General features: G+C 46.4%; 1 protein-coding gene across 2 annotated transcripts in view; it reads right to left on the bottom strand.

Annotated features, from left to right (window-relative positions):
• Positions 1–790: 790 nt before the first annotated feature.
• Positions 791–22,050, bottom strand: part of AP3D1 (adaptor related protein complex 3 subunit delta 1) — a 45,428-nt gene continuing 24,168 nt past the window's right edge. Inside the window, exons 10-33 of one of the 2 annotated variants that reach the window (XM_054650315.2) lie at positions 21,908–21,957; positions 21,460–21,508; positions 20,875–21,020; positions 19,993–20,141; positions 18,249–18,479; positions 16,625–16,856; positions 16,103–16,248; positions 15,837–15,978; positions 15,036–15,107; positions 14,187–14,262; positions 13,256–13,455; positions 12,549–12,622; positions 11,359–11,382; positions 10,122–10,332; positions 8,839–8,901; positions 8,122–8,220; positions 7,245–7,394; positions 7,077–7,124; positions 6,558–6,747; positions 5,431–5,519; positions 4,429–4,514; positions 3,972–4,093; positions 3,162–3,241; positions 791–3,002 (exon numbers count right to left, since the gene is read on the bottom strand). In XM_054650315.2, the coding sequence (XP_054506290.2) occupies positions 2,907–3,002; positions 3,162–3,241; positions 3,972–4,093; positions 4,429–4,514; positions 5,431–5,519; positions 6,558–6,747; positions 7,077–7,124; positions 7,245–7,394; positions 8,122–8,220; positions 8,839–8,901; positions 10,122–10,332; positions 11,359–11,382; positions 12,549–12,622; positions 13,256–13,455; positions 14,187–14,262; positions 15,036–15,107; positions 15,837–15,978; positions 16,103–16,248; positions 16,625–16,856; positions 18,249–18,479; positions 19,993–20,141; positions 20,875–21,020; positions 21,460–21,508; positions 21,908–21,957 (2,825 nt within the window). In that variant the 3' untranslated portion in view covers positions 791–2,906. The remainder of the gene's footprint in view (positions 3,003–3,161; positions 3,242–3,971; positions 4,094–4,428; positions 4,515–5,430; positions 5,520–6,557; positions 6,748–7,076; positions 7,125–7,244; positions 7,395–8,121; positions 8,221–8,838; positions 8,902–10,121; positions 10,333–11,358; positions 11,383–12,548; positions 12,623–13,255; positions 13,456–14,186; positions 14,263–15,035; positions 15,108–15,836; positions 15,979–16,102; positions 16,249–16,624; positions 16,857–18,248; positions 18,480–19,992; positions 20,142–20,874; positions 21,021–21,459; positions 21,509–21,907; positions 21,958–22,050) is intronic. The other variant, XM_054650316.2, reaches the window with a different exon arrangement.

Raw genomic sequence — 22,050 nt, 5'->3', positions numbered from 1 at the left:
GCCCTGCACAGGCCCCAGAGGAGCCCAGAACTGGACACAGCACTGCAGGGCTGAGGGAGGGGCAGGATCAGCTCCTGCGGCTCATTTCACACTTGAGGTTTGCTCCAGGCGCTCCCTGGGTAGGGATTTACTTTTGTTTCCATCCCATTCCATCAGATTTGTGCAGTCCCAGCCCATGGCAGGTCCATGTGGGATTGCAGTACTGGGAACTGAGGAGCTGGATCCTTCCTGCACCAATGGGGCCAACAAGCTACTGGGCAATTCCAGTGCAGAACTGGTGGCTCCTGCCTCTCAGCCCCAGGGATTTCTATCCCAAGATGATTCTCACAGGTTCTGGTGTGACTGGAAACCACTGGGGCTTCAGCCAAGCCCAGGCCTCATTCCTGCTGTGGCAGGACAGGGCCTTAAGCCCCACATCAATGTCACCACGTTTGTCACAAATCTCACTGGAGGCCAAGAGGAAGCAACAGCAGGGGCTGATTCCTCCCATTCTTCCAAGGGTTGAATTTTAACTGCAATCATGATCCAAAACATAAAACAATTAATGGAGATTTAACTGAGATAGTCTGAATTACTTTTTCCTGTAATTTCAGTGTTAGTGACAGCTGCTGTTGCAGAGCTGCCTTTTAAGGGGGTGGCACTTGGAATTCCCTACCTCCTTTGGGAAGGAGATTCCTCTTACCTCCACTGAAAATCCATTATTCAAGCCCTGGGGTAAATCCATGCCCTTGATTTTGGGTCCATCCAAACTGGAACAGTCTTATGAAAGGACCATTTATAAAGCCAAAAATTTAACTTTGTTTTGAAAGTTTATTGGATCATCTTGACACAAAATCATTACAGCAGCTTGTGGTATGTTGTTTTCTTTTTCTTTTCTTTTTTTTTTTTCCAGGGAATGTTGATAGCAAATAAATTTGTGAATGTAACACATCATACAGTTTCAAAATTCTAGAATCACTGCACAGGATTCTGTAAGAGACTCTACATGCTAAAGTGACAGTTTTCATCCATGAATTAAAAAACCCAAACACTAATTGAGGAACATTATCCTTTAAGACAATTTTAATATGTTCAGTTTCTAATACACAACTGGCTAACCAAGGGAGGCTGACCAAAACCAAACCCTCCACGTTGTGGCAGCACGGTCGGACACGGAGCTGGGCCTGGCAAGGAACCCAGAGCACCAGAGCAGAGCCTTTGCCAAAATACCTCCTGTGGGAAGAGTGTAAAGAGCACAAGACACGCGTAAAGTACAGGACATCACCCAACAAATAAGATCAACACTTGATCCTGCTCCCTGCGTGGGGGTTTGGTGTTTTAGGAGTGGTGGTGGTGCTGGAGACGTGCAGACCCAGCCAGCTCCTCCCTGGGCACCTTTTTGGAGCAATCAAAACTGCTCCTGCTCTGTGCCTCAAAGCAAAATCCTTCCATGGAGTTTTGCTCACTGGGTGTGGAACTGCAAGGAAAGAAACAGAGCAGGGGAATACAAAATAAGTTGAAAGCAAGGGATGTTGTAGAAGGACATCAACTGAGCATCTCTGCAGGACACTGTGACATTCCTTTCCTGTCAGTGACTCCACAAGATTCCAATAGTGCAGAATGGGCACTTCCCAGACTCTCCCTTCTTCTCCCTAAAGCAACAGCTACAGTCCCAAATCTGCAGCTCCTCAGCCCCCTCCCCACCCTGCCCCCTGAAGGGAGAGCAGCTCCTCATGAGCCCTCTCCTGCACCCTGGCAGGGAGAGGGGATCATCATCCTCCTCCTCCTCCTTCCTGCCTCTGGGACATGGGGTCCTCATCCAGCCCTCTCTCCCTGCAGGGAGGGCTCTGCCACAGGGACCCAGGGGCCTTTGTGCTGCCAAATCTGTCTCAGTGCTGCAAGGGCAGGGCTGGGGGACACTGAGGGGACACACACAGAATGACCCTGCTGGTTTCAGAGCCCAGGGGGAGGACATGGACCTGCACACAAGGGGCTGCACCCATGATTGTTTCTCTAACCTGGTAATGGTCAACCTCAGCTGGTGAGCAAAAGGATAAAAAAGCAGGAACAGACCCCTTTGGATTTCCAGTTTCTTGCTACAGCTTAACTGTTCAGGAATGTGAAATTGAAGTGGACTCATAAAACACATCAGCAGAGACAGCTCAGAAGGGAGAGGCCTGACAGACTCCGTGTGTGGGGCAGCCGAGGGGAGCACAGACCCAAACAATAACACTTCCAGCCCGTTTCATGCTTCCACACTCGACTCTTCCAGCTGTCACTAAAAGAAGGTTAAGGCTCAAGGCAACTACTATAAACAGAAACTCAAACATCCCAGTTCCCACAGGGCTCCTTTGGATTAGCTCAAGGAGATGGAGGATATTTATATGCTGATCACAATAGATCTTGAGATAATAATAAATCATATATATATAAAAAAAAAGAAACAAAAAGAGGCCTTCTGGTCCAGCACCAGCCTCTGCTAGAAATATACATCAACTACAGCAGCCCTGAAGACATATTTCATGGCTAAGGATTAAGTCAACCTTCCCTGGCATAAGCACAAGCAACAAACTGTGCTACTGTTGATAAAGTCCTGCTCAGTCGCTGTCCCACACAGATGAAGGTCATGGGATCATCATGAGCTGCTGAATAAATAGTGCCCACCCCTCCCTCCCTCCCTCCTCCAGTCATGTCACCAGGATCTCTTTGGGCTAGAAAGGGTTAACACCACAGTTTGTAAAAAGTTCTGAAAATAAAAAGGTAACATACAGCCTTAAAATGTCTAAACTGCAACCAATGGTGGAGTGAACTGAAAGCACGTGCCCCAGGGTAGTACATGCGTACGAGGGAGAAACTTAACACTTGGGTCTGCTCGTCTTTACACGTTGGGTGTGTTTCTGCTCCTTGGAATATTGTATAAGGAATATTCAGCACTTGGACAATGTCTCTTTCATCTCATCCAACAAGTTGCTAAGCAGGGTAGAATCATTACATTTCCCATCTATGGATACAGAGTTCTCTCCCTTGGAAAGGAAAAAAAAAAAAAGAGAAAAAAAAAACCATTAGCTTCTCTTCCAAGTGGGGATAAATGTGTTCCCAGCCAAATTCAGGACTGGAAAGAGGCAGAGGAAGGCAGGGAAGGCTCCAGGTTTAGCTTCCCTCAGGGGTTACAGTGCTCTCACCTTTTTTACCAGTAGGCAGACGTGATGGCCTTGGATAGAACGGCTGTACATGGATGCACACGAATCAACGCGTTCCACAACTGCAGAGAAACAGCAATTTCATTTCATTCCATTCCAGTTTAATTCAAGCCCTGCTTCCCCTGGAGAGCAGCCCTTGCTCTGCCTGGCCTTGAGGAACAGAGGCTTCTACAGAGGGGAGGAGGAAGTCAGGGTTAAGATATGCCTGGCTCCTCGTGGCTTCTCTCTGGGACGTTTCACAATAATGAGGTGAGTCATTTGTCTCCTAAGCCACAAATGTTCTGTGGCAAAAACACTGCTCAGAACGTAGATTTCTTCCCCAGAAATACTTCCAGTGAGGCAATGTCTAATGCAAACACCAGAGCATGATGAAACAGGCAGTTGTTTTGCTTCAGCCAGTGCTTGTGTTTTAATTAATAAACCCAAAGCTGAATAGCTGGGGCTCTCCCTCACTGAAAGGAGGCACTGGGGAAGGAGTCTGAAACCCTGCAGATCAAACCCATCCTCCAGAGAACAGTTACAGCATGAACTCCACAGCAGCTGCTCCCATGATAGCTGTCACATGCCTCACTGGGCTGCAGGAATTCCACAGGGACATAAGGAGAATTCATCTTGAAGAACACTGCATGCTTTGAGTGTTGCAAAACTGGAGAAAACTCTCCCAAATGTATTTAATTTGGACATCACCTGCTCCTGTGGTTGCTGAGCCCGTGGAGTATTATGCCCACCAAGCACAGCAGAAATTTTAGAAGATGGAATTCTGCAGAAGGTTCTGCATCAAGGAAGACTCACCTGAAAAATGATGATGAAAACAGATCTTTGCCAGTAGATGTTGGAAAGAAATGCTAATTCCATCTACTTTAATAGAACTCATGTGCAGATCTCCAGACTCTAGGAGCTTGGCAAAAGCATCACTGCAGAACAGGAAGGAAAGCAAATGTTTTATTAGAAATGCAAGTGAAATCTGTGCCATCAGCCCCATGAAACATGTCAGGATACAGAAGCTTAAGTGCTATCAAGCTCTAGGAAAATGGATTTACAGCAAATACAGAAACCACACTCCAGAGCCCACTGGAGCAACTTGTGTCCTCTTGCTGCCAGAGCTGCCTCTGCCAGCCTGCAGGGCACAGAGCTCCCTCTGCAGAGCCATTTGAAATCAGTCACTGGACATATCTGAGCAGTCACCCCTTAGAGAGACACTGCCCAAGCCCTCAGGAGCAGGCAGGGCTCAGCCTGCCAGGGCACTCACCTGTAGCAAGGCGTCGTGATCAAGTATGAAGCACAACTGAAGTGCAATTTGAAATCTAGTTTTTCATGGGTTGAACCTTCATCATCCTGCAACAGGGCAAAGGAGAGCAGGTGAGGGGGAGCCCTGAGGCAGCCACCCCCAGCCACCACAGAGTCACCAGAGAGGAGCTGAGGTTCCCCTGAAGGATCAGTGTGAGAACCATCCCACCACAAGATCAGCCCTCTCAAAGCTTTGGGCAGCTGGGCTCATATATGCACCTACAACAGGTAAGGGACACACTGGGCTGCAGCTCTGCCTGCACTCTGCTGAAAATGAACTGAGCAGACTGAGTTTAAACTAACACTTGGAGATGTGGTTTTACAGTTCATAATTTCCTGAGCAAAATAATAAATTAATAGTTCCCAGATTCTTAGGTACTAAAATAGGACCAGAATGCTATTTTTAAGAAGCTCTTAAAATAGAGACAATGGCTGACTCGGGAGTAGCCACAACTGTCTCCATTCATTTCCTCTGAGCATCTCTTTCATTAATAATTGTACTGAAATAACATCAGAGACCCACACAGTCTTATCCAGTCAATACCTATTAAACAATGCCTTCACTCTTGGTCTGGGTTTCCACTCTTAATAACTGCATCTAATTCTCATTTTTGTTTTGCAGCCTTGTACCAGGCTGCAGTGTCAGCTGAGATCAGAAGGAGCAGACCCTGCTCCCTGTGTCCCCTCCCCAGCAGGTCAGTGTGATTTTCTAGCTGACAATGTGGCACATGTTCCAGGCTGCCTTGCTCACACGCTGACAGCAATGACAATGCAGGAGGTGCTGACGCAGGACTGGGGGCACTCTTTGCACAAGATGTCATGTGAAAATGTTCCTCACAGAATGGGCTGCTGCAGCAGGCATGAAATGATGCCTAAAAAAAGCTCCAGAGCAGAGCTTCCCACCCGAGTGCGGCTCCCTGACGCAGTTCCCAAGGAAGCAGAGGCAGTTGAGAGCTGCACTTACTTTGACTATAAAGGACAGTGTTCCTTTTAACTTCTGAGCCATAACAATACTCTGAAGTGTAAACACAAACTGGGCTTCATTAGAGATTCCTAGTGTGAAGAGAGGAGAGGGAAAAGTCAGGTCAGAACATGGTTTCCAGATATGAGTAATGGTTACAATAAACTGACTTATGTGCAGACTGGTTCTGAACCAAGTCTGAAATTCTCTGAGTTGGAAGAGAGTTCTACACACAACTGCTGTGATGAGTCAACAATGTTACAGCACTTGGGTCCCTCAGTAGCAGCAATGGGATTTCATGGAGGTTATTGAGCAAGTGCCTGGGCAAAGTGTCACAGATTTAAACTATTTGCATAACTGGAATTATATTATAGACATTTCAGAGCAGCTTTCAGAGCTAATTTGAATTCTAATTTTTCTATGTTTTGCTTTCAATATACAAGTCTGTGTCAAGAACTGCCACATACAGATTTAAAACAAATCAAATACCCCACTGCTTTCCATGGGGGATTGAAAAGCTCTCTGAGGCCATTCCAGCCCTCTGTGAGCTGTTCCAGGATTCAAATTAACTCCTTGGTGAAGGAAGGGAAATTCAGGAAAGTTCACAGATTTGACTGTACTACTGTGCTCTGTACAAAACCATTATCATTCATTTCTGTGCTTAATACTTCAGCTGCCCTCCTTGCACATCCTTATCACAAACCTTCCCTGCAAAAGGCCTCTGCCATTCAAACAGGGGGACAAGAGCTCCAGAATAAATCCAGAGTGGGTTCTAATACTTCACAAAACTACTACCTTGGTTTATTTTAAACCTCATGGCAAACACATCATGAATTTTGGATTCCTGCAGTCAAAGGTGTGCCAGCCTGCAGGCACCTGGCAAAGGAACTCAGACATTTGGACTCCCAGCCCTAGATTAAGGCTTTGCTCTTGCTGTGCAGAACCACCTGCATTACAGCCATACTGGGAGAAGGCTTATCCTCTCCAGGAACTGTGGGAAAGCCCAGCAACACCCAAGCAGAGATGGTTTTTCTGGAAAACAGCAAGAAGTTCAAGCAGCTCTTTCCACAGGAGGGCAGTGCAGGCCCAGCCACACTCCAAGAGCCCTCCCTGTGCAAAGCTGTGCATACCAGGGGGGAGCTGGAAGGGCACAGGTATCCCATCGTGTACTGATGATCCTTCTGGTCGGAGCATTTTAGTGTTGAGAGAGTCCAGGACATTGAGTTCCATGCTCTTAAGGAAGCTAGTGCTCTTGTTTTCAAAGATAACAGACACAGTAACTTGGCTGTCATTCTGGAGGTTTCCTTGAATGTCATAGGTCTGCAAATGAAGGGAAAAATGTCACAGGAAAGAATCAAACTTCAAGAAACAGAATACAGAACACATTTATCCCATTTCACCCAGGGATAAAACCAGGTTCAAAAGGGAGGTAATTTGGTATAGCTTATGGAAAGATTATGGAAACACACTGGTGATCAGCTAAGGATTGGGAAAATATCAACTTAGAAATTCAAGTGAGCCACCCAAAGGAAAGGAAATAGAGCCTGGGACTGAAACAGTTCTTCAGTTATGTGATGGGTACATAAAGTCACAGCCCCATCCCCAGGGCACCCCTCTCTCAGGGCACCCAGAGAACAGCCCAAACTCACCATTTTAATGTAAGGGTTTTCAGCAAGAAGGCGGTAACTGGACATGGGCTGCAAAACAAGAGAACTCACAGTCACACCAGACCTGCTGACTCTGAGAAGAGCTGTCCCTGCCCTCCCTCCCAAGCAGCTGAGCTCTCCCTGTCCCCAGGCCTGGGCACAGCCACTCACTGGTAGTGGCTCATCCTCTAGTGTCCCATTCTGCACCGACTCTGGGGGCTCCTCCTCGCTGTGATGACTCTTCTTTTTGGATTTCTTTTTGTCCTTTGATTTCTCTTCTTTCTCTTTCTTGTGCTTTTTCTTCTTATGCTTGGAGGATTTCTACCAAGAAGAATGAGAAACTGCAACAAACCCTTAAAGAAACCCTTGATTTCTAGCTATGACCCCTCCACCACACCTCCAGCTCTGGACTCTCGCTCTCTGCACTTCCTGGACTGCACAAAATTTCCCTTTACAGCAGAACCCAAAACAGAGCTACCATTCCTCAAATCTCAAAAGTAACTCCATGTGGAGTCCCAGTAAACCCTGCTCCCCACACCTTATCCCAAAGTAACTTGGGAACAGCACAGGGCTGAATCTCCCCAAGTGTTTGGAAGCTCAGCTTTAACTGGGACCTGTCCCTTGGCTCAGGGACACGAGGTGGTCACAGCTCCTCAAGGATGCAACATTTGCAGGCAGTCACTGCACTGAACAGATGCTGTTGGTAAATCCTCTGTGCTGTTTTTTGAGGAGTTTGAGACAGCAGGAGAATATGGCTGAAAGGTGACAGCAACTTCATAGAAGCAGAGAATTGTGAAGGTTGGAAAAGATCTTTAAGATCACCAGGTCCAACCATCAGCCCAGTGCCACCACATCCACAAGTGCCACATGCAGAGGTTTTCTCAACATTTCCAGGGACAGTGACTCCACCACTGCCCTGGGGAGCCTGTTCCAATGCCTGACAATCCTTTCCATTAAAAAACAATAACAACAAAATCTTACCTAATATCTAATCTAAGCCTCCCCTGGTGTAACTTGAGGCAATTTCCTCTTAACTTGAGCCACTTACCTTTCCTTCATCCTCCTCCTCCTCATCTTGTTCTTCCCTTTCTTCTTTTTTTACCCCTTGAGATTCAGCCACCACAGCAGTGCCCATTGCAGGCTCGCTCTGAGGAGATGAGCAGAAGGATTCTGACACTCATGGAAAGCAGCTGGAAGAACCCAATCCCACACCAGAAGAAACTCAACAGTGACAACTCCTCACAACTGTTATTTCAGAAATGACATTAGGCTAACATGGAATCAAGGCTTTCATTTTATGCCTCTGAAACCCAGCAGATATGATCACCTGAGGACACGATTCAGAAGATTTTCTCCAAGGAATCCATCCCCTTACATCTTTGTCTTTTCCTCTAGAATTTCCCATCAAAATTCATGAGAATTTTTCTTTCACACTCTGTCTCTCATGTCTATTAATATTGCTAGAGTCTACCTCATACTGGGAAATAAAACCATACAACTGTATAACATTATACTCATCAATAACAAAATCAACCAAGCCTGGAGCTGCATCTGTATTTCTATTCCTTGATCTGCACAGAATGAGCCTCAAGTCTCCCATTACAGTTCCTGTGAACTGGGCAGACACAATATCTCTGTTCCCCAGCAGAAGGTGAGGAGATGAAGCTGATGTTCCCCACTGTGCTGCAGCATGACACAGCACTCCTGCACAGCTCGAGGCAAGGAATAACCACAGAAGTTTCTTCTGATGGGGCAAGATTCCTACCTGTGGCTGGGGCATGGGAGCAGCTGGTGGAGCAGTGGAGAGCCAGAAATCCAAGTCTTCCCCCTGAATTTCAGAAAAAAAAACCAAAACCATTATCATTGTTCGTATATCTTTCTTAAAAATCAAATTAAAAACCCAACACCCCCCCAACAACAGCAACAAAAGAAAATCAAAACAAAAAGATCACAAGGATGGAACATCTGCCTTAGGAGGAAGGGCTGAGAGAGCTGGGGGTGCTCACCTGGACAAGAGAAGGCTCCAGGGACACCTGAGAGCCCCTGGCAGGGCCTGAAGGGGCTCCAGGAGAGCTGCAGAGGGACTGGGGACAAGGCCTGCAGGGACAGGAGCCAGGCAATGGCTCCCACTGCCAGAGGGCAGGGCTGGATGGGATCTTGGCAATCGGGAATTGTTCCCTGGCAGGGTGGGCAGGCCCTGGCACAGGGTGCCCAGAGCAGCTGGGGCTGCCCCTGCATCCCTGGCAGTGCCCAAGGCCAGGCTGGACAGGGCTGGGAGCAGCCTGGGACAGTGGGAGGTGTTCCTGCCATGGCAGGGGTGGCACTGGATGAGCTTTAAGGTTCCTTTGAAACCAAACCAGTCTGGGATTCTGTGACTCTACAACAATTAAATCAAAACTTGAAGTGCATGGAAGTGCAGCACTCCAGAGTGCTCCTCATGCACAGATGCTGTGACACATTCAGGAGCAAACACACCAAGAAGCTTCACTTCAGTCTTTGAGCACTTCCAGAGGCAGGCCCAGCTGACAGCACCTGCCCAGCACCCCTACACCAGGGTATCCCTGGCATTCCAGGGGCTGCAGGGCAGAGGGAATGTGCAGCTCTGCAGGGGATTCACAGGAGGATGCTTCAAATCCCAACAGCAACTGGCAGCTATGGGCAGGGTTTATAACTGAAAGGCTCTGGAGCACATGGGAGACAGGATGTACCACAAATGACACTCACAAAACCAGTTCCAGATATTTTGCTAAGGAGTTCCCCACTTGGAGAACAGACAAAATATCAGCAAATTCAGCTTCCACGTGAGCTCTGGCAGATCTGCTGTGTAGGCTGCAGTGAGCCCAATTCAGCTAACTTAGGAGGCTAAGTGTTATTTTTATTAACAGAAATCTTTAAATACCTGCTGCTACAGTAGTAAAAATTGAAGGAAATAGAGGGTGAATGCATTGAGCTGTTTGAACTGTTAAATGCAACTGTTCCTAGGCAACAAAATGAACTCAGCAATAAATAACAGCAGGAGCTAAAATAATGCAAATCTTGGAGAATTACCTTTTTTACTTCTTCTTCCTCCTCCTCTACCACTTTTTTCTCTTTCTCTTTCTTCTTTCCTTTATCTCTCTCTTTATCTTTATGTTTCTTTTCCTTCTTTTTGGGTTTCTTGCTCTTCTTCTCTACTAGGGGAGCTTCTGAGTCTGGTGACTTCAGGGTCTCGACATTCCTGTGTCTCTGCACTGGCAGCTTCTCACTGTCTGCTAAGGGTCTTGAAAAGAAAGAGCCCATTACCTGCTGCCAACAGCCTCCCTCAGCCAGACAACCTGGCCAAGACAAGCTCTGCCTTGTTCTTAGGGAGCTGGGCCCCCAAGCCTAAAATCAGTGCATACCTCCATACCTGGAGTTTGCTTATGCACTGCAACATTGCCCTTGTGGGTTAGGAGTCAGAGGAAACAATTGGAGGTGACTGAGAGCCAAGGTTTTGCTGCTTAACCCTTCGAGGTGCCAGCTAGAGGCTGAGCCACAGAGGAACAGCTCCAGGTTCCACTGTGTTTCCATGGAATCCCTCTCCAAGGAAAAGCAAGGATGTGGAACAGCATTTCCAGCAGAGTGGGAACTCGAGCAGTGGAATGGCAGCATGGATCCAGCAGCCCTTGAAGGGTGTGGGGTTTGTTGTTCTTGATGAATAGATTGGTCCAGTTGGGAATTATTCTAAGTAATTTTTATTTTGGAAGTTTACACTATGAATTTCTACTCTACTACATATTTTGTAAGTTAAATGTCATTTCAGACACTTGTTTCCAAAAAGCAGCAACAGCAGGTCATATTTACACTGTATCCTAAATCCACTACTTGGGGGAAAAAAACCCACAAAAATTTCTCTCATTCTTGTCAAACATTTCCATAAACCAGCAAGAATTTCACCAACTGCATATTTTTCTATTTATCAGCTTTTATTTAATGTTAATTTTAAAATTTGCACAGCAAACATCACTTCAGAAACATTTCTAACAGCCTCAACTGCCTCAATTTTTTGCTTATATTGCATTAAGAACCAGAACCAATGATTTTTTCACTTTCAGACACTAAGGGAAGATTGAACAACAAACAGGCCTCATCCTTTACTATTTCAGATACACCTGTACAGGAACAGCACTGGTGCTGAAAGCCAGTGACAAAACAGACTCTCAAATGCGAGAGTCTCTGAGTTAACAGTTCCACCACCCTTCAAGGACTTGCCCTGTCCAAAAATCAACCAACCTGACAAAGGTCAACACTCAGGAGATATTCTTACCTGGGAGGCTTCCCTGAAACCAGACTGCGTGTGAGCGTGACAGACAGAGCAGTGCAAGCACAGAAAGAAAGAGAGAGGACACAGACATGAGAAACCATGACAGGAGAGCACAGCACTCATGGCACAGGGGAGGGAATGGATGGAACAATCCACCAGCCCTGGATGCCTCCTGGAGCACAGCACCCAGAACCTGCTCTGCTGGGTGTGCCTAGCACTGCTGAGAATCACCATGCAGATACAGGGGCTACAGGCAGAAAATGATTTCCTTTTATACATTTGTCACTGCTGACTTTGACTGGCCTTCCAAAAAAGGAAATTCCTCAGAAACTATTTTATTCATTTTTTCACAAGGTACTCAGGGGCCAAAGCCCTATAAATCTGGAACTGCAAAGAAAAGCACACACTCGAGTACCAGAGGAAGAGAGAGATCCCACACACACCCACATGGGCCTGCACAGTCTTCCAAACTTTCCAGGAGGCATCCCTGGACCATAAATCAGCAATTATTTTTAGCATGGTGATTTTGTAAAAGAGCAACTAAAACCAAAATCCAAACCAATCTCCTGTGCAATACTGCACAGCCCAGGGCTCACGGGCATGAGGATGCAGGGGCTCAGTGCTGGCACTGGCACAGCCCCAGAGCTGGCTGGGGACAGCCTGGGCACAGGTGTGACACACAGCTCAGTCACAGCACAACAACACTTCACTACAGGGGACACACTGAGGGGCCACAGGGCAGTGGGGTGGGACAGCCTGGCTGTTACTGGTCACTGACACAACACAGGCTTGCCATGGACACAGAGCTTCTGAGGGGGACAGACGGACACAGCTCACACTCAGTGCCAACACAGGTGACAGCAGAGAGACAGGGGGACACCCAAACCTCAGAGTAACCCCCACCTGATCCAGTGCCACTGTCTGTGCTTCCAGACTCCTTCAGTCACACTCACACTACATTTAGGGACTGCCCTGCCCCTCCCAAATCTCTCTCCTACTCAGGAGTTGAGATTTTATCATCCAAGCTGCAGTGAGAGCCAAAGCTGGATGAGCACCTGAGGTCCCATCAAAGCCATGGGGAGAGCCTTCAGCCTTTTCCCCTCAAGCCTGGAGTGCCTGTGCCTGCTCAGCCCCAGCCCTGCCCCCAGGCACTCCCTCAGCAACTCTGAACTCACACACAGAACTGCACTTACTTATCCAGGTCTATGTCAAGTGCCTTATAGGGATCGTTGGGATCTTTGTCATCTTCATCACTGGGCAAAGCATTCTGCAGGAGAGATTCAGAGACATCCACTGAGGCAGCAAAACACTGGCAATTTTCAAACTCAAGCTCAACACCACCCAAATTAAATTTTTTTGAGCCTGTGAACCCTGCAGCAGGCCAGCTGCAGTCAGGCTCAGTAAGTTATGGGAACAATGCACTTCAGTGCAGCATCCAGTTTCAAGACTAATTTGGAACAGAAACCCCTTCTTCATAAACAGCAGGATTTGAATTGCTGCTGTTCGGTTTTGATTAAAGGAAATTTTAGAAACAAATACAGATGACATCATTCGCATCTGCAATTAATTATCATCAGCTGCAAAGCTGCTGACTAGACAGCAAGTTACTGTCAAAGTGAAGCAGCAGAGCATAATAAATGCTATTTGGACAGTGTTACTTTTAGAGCAGGGATGAACATTGTTTGGTTGGTTTTGGCTTTTTTAATAGCTTCAGTGGCAATTTTTGTCTTTTTGTTAAAAAAAAAAATAAAGACAGTCATTTCTTCCCCTGCAATGAACAGCCTGGGATCATCTCAGTCATTTCTGAAAGAGCTCTGGAACTGCCACATCTGCAGCTGTGGGGGCAAAAATCTCTCAAGAGCTGCACACATAAAGCCCAGACCCCAAGCCCAGAACTGACCTCGGGCATCTCCTCAGTGATGATGTCCACGTGGTGAGCTGGAGCAATGTCCTCCTCACTCTCTGTGTGCAGGGAGTTGTGCCGATGGTGTTTCCCTCTCTTCTCCTTTTTCTGCTTTTTCTTTTTCTTGTCTTTCTCCAGTTTCTGTTTATGCCTTCGCTCTTCTTCCAGTTTCACATACTGGTCTGACATGGGCATTCCTGGGGGAAAGCCAAGCTGCTTTCAGGTCCAGAGCACAAGGACTGAGCATGAAACACCAGGACAGGAGTGTGCCCTGCTCCTGCTTCCAGCTACCCAGAGCCAGCCAGATCCACACCTCTCTGTGCTTCCACATCACCTCACACAGCCCCCAAGCACCAGCTTTGCTGTCCACTGCATCTCTCCAGGAACAGGACAGAGCTCAACCCTGCTCTCTGATTCTTGGCTGCATTATTGCATTACAAGGAGCATCCAAATATTGAGATTTTTAAGGAGAATTGGTGACATGGCTGCTGTACTTGCAATGTAAGGCACTTTATCAACAGCTTTTCAGCGCTGTATCCAACCACTCCTTGGATACACAACCACTTTTGATAAGTGAAACAAGATATTCAAACAGTATCTCTACCATTAGTTTCTATTTCAAGTCTCCTCCATCAGACCTCGAAGATATTTTCAAGGTGACTGCTCCCACACAGAACAGTGCTTCCTCTACATGTTACAGACTTGGCTGCATGACATTCCTAATCACAGAACTATTTCTAATATTATCTTGAAAGGAACTTAGACTGCAAAGTACTATTTCCAATGTAAATTAAGGAGATACATTTAAGACTCAAATGAAAGCATGTTCCTTGCCCTTCAAAACCTCAGGTGGAAGTCCTAAGAAAGAATTGTGACTTTTGCTAAACTGAATTTCTTTAATGAATTTTAATAGATTAGCTGTGCTTACCTGGAACTTTTAAAGGGACAGAAAGGTCGATCTGGACCACAGGAATATGTTCCACCCCTGGAGTGTCTTGGTATCGCTGGGAAAAGAAAGATTTGTTACTTTCTGAGCACTGCCAGCACAAATTTCTGTAAATAGGAATATTACAAAACATCAAGCAGTTCAATGCCTTAAGTGAACATTTTAAAAGATAGGAATGGAACAGCTTGTTAATAATTCTGTGTGGTAGCAGAGGGTGTTTTAAAGCCAGTTGATAACTATTTTAAAGGACCCTACTCTTAGCTACAGTTTTTAATCCCACTACTGCCCTGAAGAATTACTGCAGCTCCCAGAATGAAGAATTACTGCAGCTCTCAGAATGAAGAATGTTTGGTTTGTTTTATTGCTAATAACTTGCCACTTCAGAAGATAAATTTGGAGACTGGAGTAGAGGAATATGGGGCAGTCCTTCAGATATAGAGAGATATAGAGGGAATAAAGGAAGTTCTTTCCCTGAAAAAGGTGTTTAGAGACCACAACAACTTTCTGATCCACAAAATACAGTGTGAGTTCCAGGGTCACCCTCTCAGGGCTCTGAGTGAGGTGCCTGGGGATATGACTGCTGCCATCACCCAGGGCTGGGACAAACTGCACAGACTCCCACAGGCTGCCCTGGGGGTACCAGGTCACTCAGGAGATCCTCAGCACAAACAGGAGCTATAAAAACAGTTGTAGGCAGCCACTCCAGCCCATGCATTATAAAGTGGGAAGGGGAAATATGAGAATGTCCCAGAGGAGGCTGCAGCTCTGATATTCAGGGAGCCTTCCCACAGTGACAGCAGAGTCCAGTGAGATATTGCAATTGAGACTCACCTTCTGAGGGGAAGGAGAGCTTTTAATATAAAATGGGTTGTTTGCCTGTTCTTGTTTCCGGGCTTCTCGACGCTAAAAGCAAAAGAGGATTTGCAGTTACAATGTTTGTTTGTAAGCAAAGAGATAAAAGACACCAAAGTGCAAAACAAAAGCTGTCTGCATTTTTGAACAATAAGTAACTGTGAAAAGACTAGAGCAGAGCAGCTTGTGTGTGATACAGCAGTTCTGAGTTACCAGACACACTAGGACAGAACTGCAGGTGCCATTACTAATTCCCATCCCTGGAAGAGTTCAAGGCCAGGCTGGAAAGGGCTGGGAGCAACCTGGGATAGTGGAAGGTGTCCCTGCCCTGGGCAGGGGGTGGAATGGGATGAGATTTAAGATCCCTCCTGTCCCAAGCCATTGTATTTGATATTAACTAATATTCCTTAGAACACCCTTTGCTTTTTTATTATAGACTAGAGATAAAACCTTCCCAGACAATAATTTTAATGTTGCTGTTTTCATTTCTGCAAGGAGAGGAAGAAGTGAAGATTCATGAACAACAGGTTCTCTCTGTGCAAGCAGAGAGGTCAGAGGCAGGAAAGGTGGGATCACTGCTGAGCACAATCACGTTACAGTCATTGACAGAAGCTGCTCAGGTCCATAAGCATCAGCTCCCATCAGTGATCAGCTCTCCTGAGCTGGGGAGAGCAGAAGGGCTCCCTGGCTACATGGAGAATCCACAGCAGCCCCACTGCTCCAGCACCACTTAGATTACTACTGAATTATGTAGGGAACAGCATTTTAACATTCACTCACTCTGGCCAGCTCCTCTTCATCAATTTCTGGCTGTCTGTGTCTGGAATGCCTTTGTTCCTCCTCATGAAATATTGTTTTGGGCTTTTCCTCTTCAGACTCACTGTCTGATGGAGGCTCATTGATCCAGGCATCAAGGTCCAGGCTGGGAAGAATTGCAGCAAACAAACAGCTTGACTCAGTACACTGAATATTTCAGTGTCTCTTCACATACTTAACTTTATTATTCAAAGTTTAAATAAAGGTTTGGGAGAGAGAAGGAACTTTACCCCTCTGGAACAGGGACTTTCTTCTGTGCTTTAGGAGCCACAGGGTTCAGCTCACCAGCAAACAGAGCTATCACTTCCTCAGCTACAGGAACTTCTTTTGCTTGTAGCTTCTGAATGTATTTTATAAGCTGCAAGATGCAAGAAGCCTAAAAACAAATACAGAAGTGGTTTCAGAGTAATATTTAACAAGCTGAACCAAACAAATTGACTGACGTCAACAGAAGGTGTTCACTCCATTAAGAGAAGCAGCATAAACTGCAGGTTTAGAGCAAATGTAAAAAATCCATATTAAGCTTCTCTTTTAGCTGGGTGCTTTTTGTGCCCTTAAGTGCCTGAATAATTTTAAAATTAAATTGTTCTGAGTGAAGATCTTCCTGGCAGCCTTCAGGATGGCATCAACTGCAATGAGATCAGGGCTTTGTCGCTGATAAGAACTTACAGAAAATGTGCACAGCCACAGAGAACCAGAGACCTGCTCCAAGGTTTGCCATGATAAATCCCAAAGTCATTTCATTCTCTTACCCTCTCCTGAACCTCCAGGTCTGCACTCTGCACAAACTGAGGCAGGCGTTCGATCATCAGCTGTGTAATTTCCTGGGCTGCCTCCTTTTCCCCAGCCTGCTCCTTCTGCTGCAGGATGGATGCATAGAGCTTCACCATGTTCTGCACGTAAACAGCCTGGATGTGGCCTGGCAGGGTTGTAACTTTGGGCCTCAACATTGCTTCCAGGGTTTGGTTTGCTTCCTCCAGGTGTCTGTAAGGACAGGATACACAGATGAAAGGTAAGCAAAAATAAAATCCAACAGGCAGTGCTTAATGCACAAAGGAATCTAGATCACAGCACTTTGTTTAAACAGATCTCATGCTCTTATCTGCTCACAACTAAATGGAAGATGCACAAAAAGTTACTGGACTATTACAAACTGAAAGCTAAAGTAGTTTCTAAGTAAAAATGTGATAACCCTGGAAAAAAAGAGTGTATTTCCTTACTTCTTCAGCTGCCCTTTTATTTGTGCAACTTTTTTTAAGAAAACAAAGATCTGAGCTGTACCAGCTTTCCCCCAATATCACACCTACAGTGTGAATTTAAACTGGAGCCAGTGTTCAGAGTGGCAATTAGAAGGAGACACCAAATTAGCTGGTAAGAGGAGACTCCACTACCACACCTGTCCAATCTACCAGAATAAAAGCTGGGTAACAGCTACATCTGCACAAGCAAGAGACAAAAAACACCTGTTGAAGCTAAAAAAATATACTGGTACAAGAACAGCAAAAACTGTACTACTGTGGGCACTGAAAAATTTTGAGCAAAAAGATGACAACTTTTAATTTCCAGGAAAATGGGGCCCTGCAAAAACCTTTTAACAAGGGCAAAATAGGGAGGAGAGAAAGAACTAATTCAAACATGTTCATGATTAAGGAGTTCCTTCAACGTCTCAAGATCTAAGAGGTTATACCTACAAAACCAGAAGGGTCCAAAGCTGTTGGAGAGTGGCCAAAGGAGGGACACGGAGCTGGGGAAGGGCTGAGGAGCAGCTGAGGGCACTTGGCTGGTTCAGCTGGAGCCCAGGAGACTGAGGGGAGGCTCCTGGGGGCTGCAGCTCCTGCCCAGGGCAGGCACAGGGGCAGGGGCTGAGCTCTGCTCTGGGACAGGGACAGGAGCCCAGCAAGGGCTGGAGCTGGGCCAGGCCTTGGCATGGAGCTCAGGGCAAGGTTCTGCCCCCCGAGGCTGCTGGGCACTGCCCAGGCTCCCCAGGGAATGGTGCCAAGGCTGCCACAGCTCCAGGAGCTCCCAGGGCTGCTCAGGGTGGGGTTCTTGGGGTGCCTGTGCAGGGACAGGGGTTAAACTCAATGACCCCTGTGGGTCCCTTCAGACTCAGCATATTCTGGGATTCTATGATTTACTACTATAGCTTCCTGCATGAGTGGGCAAGGCTGGACAGACTGGAAAAATGATCAGATAGTTTAAAATGTCTTGTCTAGAAAGAGCTGAGGAGTCGATAGTGTGAGGGAACAAGATAAAAACAACTACTTTGGTGGCATTAAGGGACATACTCTAAACCCTCTCTCAAAACCACATTTCAGTGACCAAAAGCTTTGCCCAGAAGCTGCCCCTCAGAGCACAGCAGGCTGTGCCTGCACTTACTCAGAGAACTCCCCACAGATCCAGGCAGCAGCATAGAGCACCTCGCAGATGCCGTTCCTCTGGGTGTTGCTGGCGATGAGGTGGGCGTTGTCCAGCAGCATGGCCATCTGCGACACCGCGAACTTGCGGATGGCCTTCACTCTGATGGCCACGTCCAACATCTGCGCCGCGATCAGGTGCCCGTGCCTCGTGCCCTCCAGCCGGGTCAGCTCCACCAGGATGCTTATGTACCTATGGCAAAGGGGAAGGGATGGCTGGGCATCAGAGCACAACCCTGTAAGAGCCTAAATGAGGGGTGTGGGACTCCAGGCAGCTCTCCAAAATGCATTTATTGTATCCAAGAGTTACAGCAGGCCAGGATCATGGGTGACAGAGCTGTGCCCACAGCTGTCAGCCCTAGCTGCAGACAGGCCTGGAGACCCTCATCCCTCATTCAGGCTCTTACCAATGGTGCCTCATGTTGGGCGCCACTTGAGAGCCAAAATGAGGGGTGTGGGACTCCAGGCAGCTCTCCAAAATGCAGTTCATTGTATCCAGGATGTTCCAGTAGTCCAGGGTGATGGGCGACAGAGCCTGTGCCCACAGCTGTGAGCTCCAGCTGCAGGCAGGCCTGGAGACCCTCATCCCTCATTCAGGCTCTTACCAATCCCTCTTATTAATGGTGCTGCACATTGGGCACCACTTGAGAGCCTAAATGAGGGGTGTGGGACTCCAGGCAGCTCTCCAAAATGCAGTTTATTCCATCCAAGAGGTTCCAGCACAGAGCCTGTGTGCACAGCTGTGAGCTCCAGATGCAGGCAGGCCTGGAGACCCTCATCCCTCATTCAGGCTCTTACCAATGGTGCCCCACGTTGGGCACCACTTGAGAGCCTAAATGCAGTTTATTGTATCCAAGAGTTACAGCAGTCCAGGATCATGGGTGACAGAGCTGTGCCCACAGCTGTGAGCTCCAGCTGCAGGCAGGCCTGGAGACCCTCATCCCTCATTCAGGCTCTTACCAATCCCTCTTATTAATGGTGCCCCATGTTGGGCACCACTTGAGAGCCAAAATGAGGGGTGTGGGACTCCAGGCTGCTCTCCAAAATGCAGTTTATTGTATCTAAGACATTCCAGCAGTCCAGGGTGGTGGGTGACAGAGCTGTGCCTACAGTGGCAGCTCCAGCTGCAGGCAGGCCTGGAGATGCTTTGGTTTTACAATGCCATGTAAAAAGCATTTATATGCTTTTCTGTGCTGGGCATCTTAATACAGTAGAACCAATCAATACCTTAACTATTATCTATAGCCTATCATAACTACTATCATTACCATATTCATGTTACTGTTCTCCAATCACTAAAAGTCAGTACATTACAGTTTAAGCTAGAAGTTGTTTTTCAGTTTTCTTGCAGTGGAAAATTCTGAGACCTTTTTTCTACTTGCAACTTTGCTGACTTGTTTGCCTGTGCTATCTTTTTGCTTGGTAAAAAGATCTTGTTTCAGGTGGGTTTATCCTTTGCTCTAAGCCATAAATACCCCTTCTAACTAACACACCCTTTGCCTTCTTGGTTATCCAGTAAGACTGGCTCAGCAACTCTTTTCTTCTATATCAAAACCTGCTTCCAACTCTATTCCTTCATCAGACTCCACATTTAAAAATCTTTCTGCTAAACATACATATCTGTGAGACTTTCTTGTCCAACTTTCATCCTTCCCAACACAACCCTGCACTGTCTTTGTGATGAGCCCCAAGCTGGCAGCACTGACCATTCAAAGTTGGTGATGTACTGGTAATTGGACTGGCTGCAGATGTCAATGATTTTGGTGAGCAGCTCATCTCGGTACGTCGTCCCTTCGGCTTTATCCACGTGAATCATCAGTTTCTTCACAATCTCCATCAAGTTCTTCTTGGAGACCTGTTAAAGAGGTGGTGAAGGGTTCAACCACTTTCCTACACAGCCAAGTCCTTCCAGTTCCAGTAAAGCAGCTGCTGGATCTTTGCTGGACCCATATCACGTTAACAAGAAACCAGAACCATCTCTGTGGGCCCCAATCCAAAAATGAACCTGTTTAATACAGTTCAATATTTTTGTTACAGAAGAGCCAGCTTTTTACAAGGTGTTTAAGAAAAGACTGGATGTGGCACTTAGTGCCATGGCCTGGCTGACAAATGGTGTTAGATCATAAGTTGGATTTAATGATCTCCAAGGTTTTTTCCAACCCAGCTGATTCTGTGAGGACCTTGCTGTGGGAGAGCTGAGGATCAGAATTACTATCAGCAATACAGAAATCCAAGAGAAAGTGACTCTTCTACTGCCAGATTAGCAAGTTTAAGAGTTTAAAACATTTTTGCTTATAAAGGAAACAAATTTAGGAATTATTAACACCCAATGGAATTGATTTCAAAATGGGTGATTTTCAACAGGGCCTGAACTCCATCCAGTCTGAATCAGAATTTTTAAAACCCTCATGCTGAGCCAGATATTTTACTTGTCCTAAGTAGGACTAATAAAGGACTGCCAGAAAAGATACAGGAGTTGTTAGCAATAGTCTGCTGTGGAGTGGGCAGACAATGTTGCATGTTTTCCTTAATCATTATTTTCCTAAAGGGTCAGTGGGGTTGCTGAGGAAATAAATGTAGGAACATACCATGCCATAGAGGAGATCTAAAGCTCTGAGTCGGATGGACTCATCTTTGTCATCCAAACATTGGAGAATGAGATCCTTGTGAGACTGAACTGACTTGGGGTGTGTTTTCAGGATTTTGGACATAGCTAACAGGCCCAGGTACTTCACTGTGAAAGACAAAATAAAACTTCTTTCCAAATATAGAAACACTGTTTTGGGCTGAGCATGATATCTTAAAGTTAAAAACTTCCCAGTATTCTTTGCAGTCACTAAAGTAAGTGAACACTCTTGCATTTTACTCTTATGCTCACTCTGCTGAAAATAGCTGTCACTGCTTTCCAAGCAGCCAGTCTATAAAAACAGAAATCCCAGAGCATGGAAAGAACTGGTTTAGATTTACAAGACCACAAACAGCAGTAATAATTGCTGTCATTTGTTTTTAAAAATATTATTATAAAGAAGTGCTCACCATCAAAAATTATTTCCATATTAAACGCCCCAGCAACTGTTTACAGCACAACAGGCACTACAACCCCTCTGTGGCTGCTGCAGCATCTCCCCAGTGCTTGGGGGCCAACAGCTCCATGAAGAAAGCACCATACTTACAGTTCTGGTCAGAATCTTCTATCAATATCCTCAACTTCTGCACACAAAGCTGGAAAAAAAGACCACACTGTGTTTTTTACAGGTCTTTAATTAAAGTAGGTCTTCATGAAGTTTACTCAATACACAAGGAAGTATCTGACCAAGACCTGAGGTCTCTAGGTGAGAGGGTTTTGTTGCATTAACAGACTTCCAAACACAAGGACCATCTGTATGACTGTATTGATAGCAGGAAAAAAATAAAGAGTTGGGAAAACTCTCAAACTCTGCATTTTAGAGTGAATTAAGTAGGAAAATTTATATAGGGAATGCTTCAATCTGCAGGGCTGTACAGTGAAGGGCACTTCAGGGAGTTACTGCTGTAACCCCTGGCAGAGGAACACAATCCCATTTTCCCTGGCCCTTGGGATCCCCCAGCAGAGCAGAACAAGTCCCAAACCCAGGGTCCCACCTGGATGCTGGCGCTGTGGTTGGGCATCCCCGAGGACAGAGAGATCAGAACTGAAACAGAAGCACAAATTCCAGTCAGAATTTCTGTGCTGGGAGTGACTGCAACAACACCACCCAACAGCCCACACCCAGCTCAGCTCTCAG

This window comes from Agelaius phoeniceus, chromosome 29 (assembly GCF_051311805.1).
Source record: "Agelaius phoeniceus isolate bAgePho1 chromosome 29, bAgePho1.hap1, whole genome shotgun sequence".
In the NCBI taxonomy this organism is placed as follows: Eukaryota; Metazoa; Chordata; class Aves; order Passeriformes; family Icteridae; genus Agelaius; species Agelaius phoeniceus.
The sequence above is the reverse complement of the archived record's forward strand: the minus strand, read 5'-3'. Positions and strand labels throughout refer to the sequence as shown.